This window comes from Arachis duranensis, chromosome 7 (assembly GCF_000817695.3).
Source record: "Arachis duranensis cultivar V14167 chromosome 7, aradu.V14167.gnm2.J7QH, whole genome shotgun sequence".
Lineage (NCBI taxonomy): Eukaryota > Viridiplantae > Streptophyta > Magnoliopsida > Fabales > Fabaceae > Arachis > Arachis duranensis.
Genome location: NC_029778.3, coordinates 78,145,733 through 78,146,096, shown reverse-complemented (window position 1 = coordinate 78,146,096; position 364 = coordinate 78,145,733). Strand labels below are relative to the sequence as shown.

At 41.8% G+C, this 364-nt stretch overlaps 2 protein-coding genes across 2 annotated transcripts in view; one reads left to right on the top strand and one right to left on the bottom strand.

Annotated features, from left to right (window-relative positions):
• The window catches only part of LOC107459647 (uncharacterized protein At2g34160), a gene marked incomplete in the record, with an annotated part of 1,656 nt that extends 1,460 nt beyond the window's left edge, over positions 1-196 (bottom strand). The window contains 1 exon segment of the mRNA XM_016077875.3: positions 4-196. Coding sequence (XP_015933361.1) covers positions 4-72 — 69 coding nt within the window.
• LOC107459535 (pentatricopeptide repeat-containing protein At1g52620-like) overlaps positions 1-364 on the top strand; it is a 23,115-nt gene that overhangs the window by 4,701 nt on the left and 18,050 nt on the right. The window lies entirely within an intron of this gene.

The following is a 364-nucleotide window of genomic DNA, read 5'->3' as shown; positions in this document are numbered from 1 at the left end:
GACCTGAATGCGATTCTTCTTGTACGAATCAGAGATGTTGATGTTGTTAACTCCCTCCGTTATCCCTTCCATTTTTACCTTCTCTCTCTCTCTCTCTCTCTCTCTCTCTCAGACGAAGATGAAGACGATGAATCAAAAAACCCTAAACGGTTGTTTACAGCAGCTCGTGATGTAGACTACAAAGTACAACCACCTCGATGCACCTCAACGTAGAACTACATCTCTCTCTCTCTCTCTCTCTCAACCCACCTTGGGCCAAGATCATTGGGCCTCAAACATCTCTTATTGTTTTTATTATTGGGCCTCATACATCTCTTACTGTTTTTATTATTGGGCTACTCCTTTTTTCACAACAACAACATCT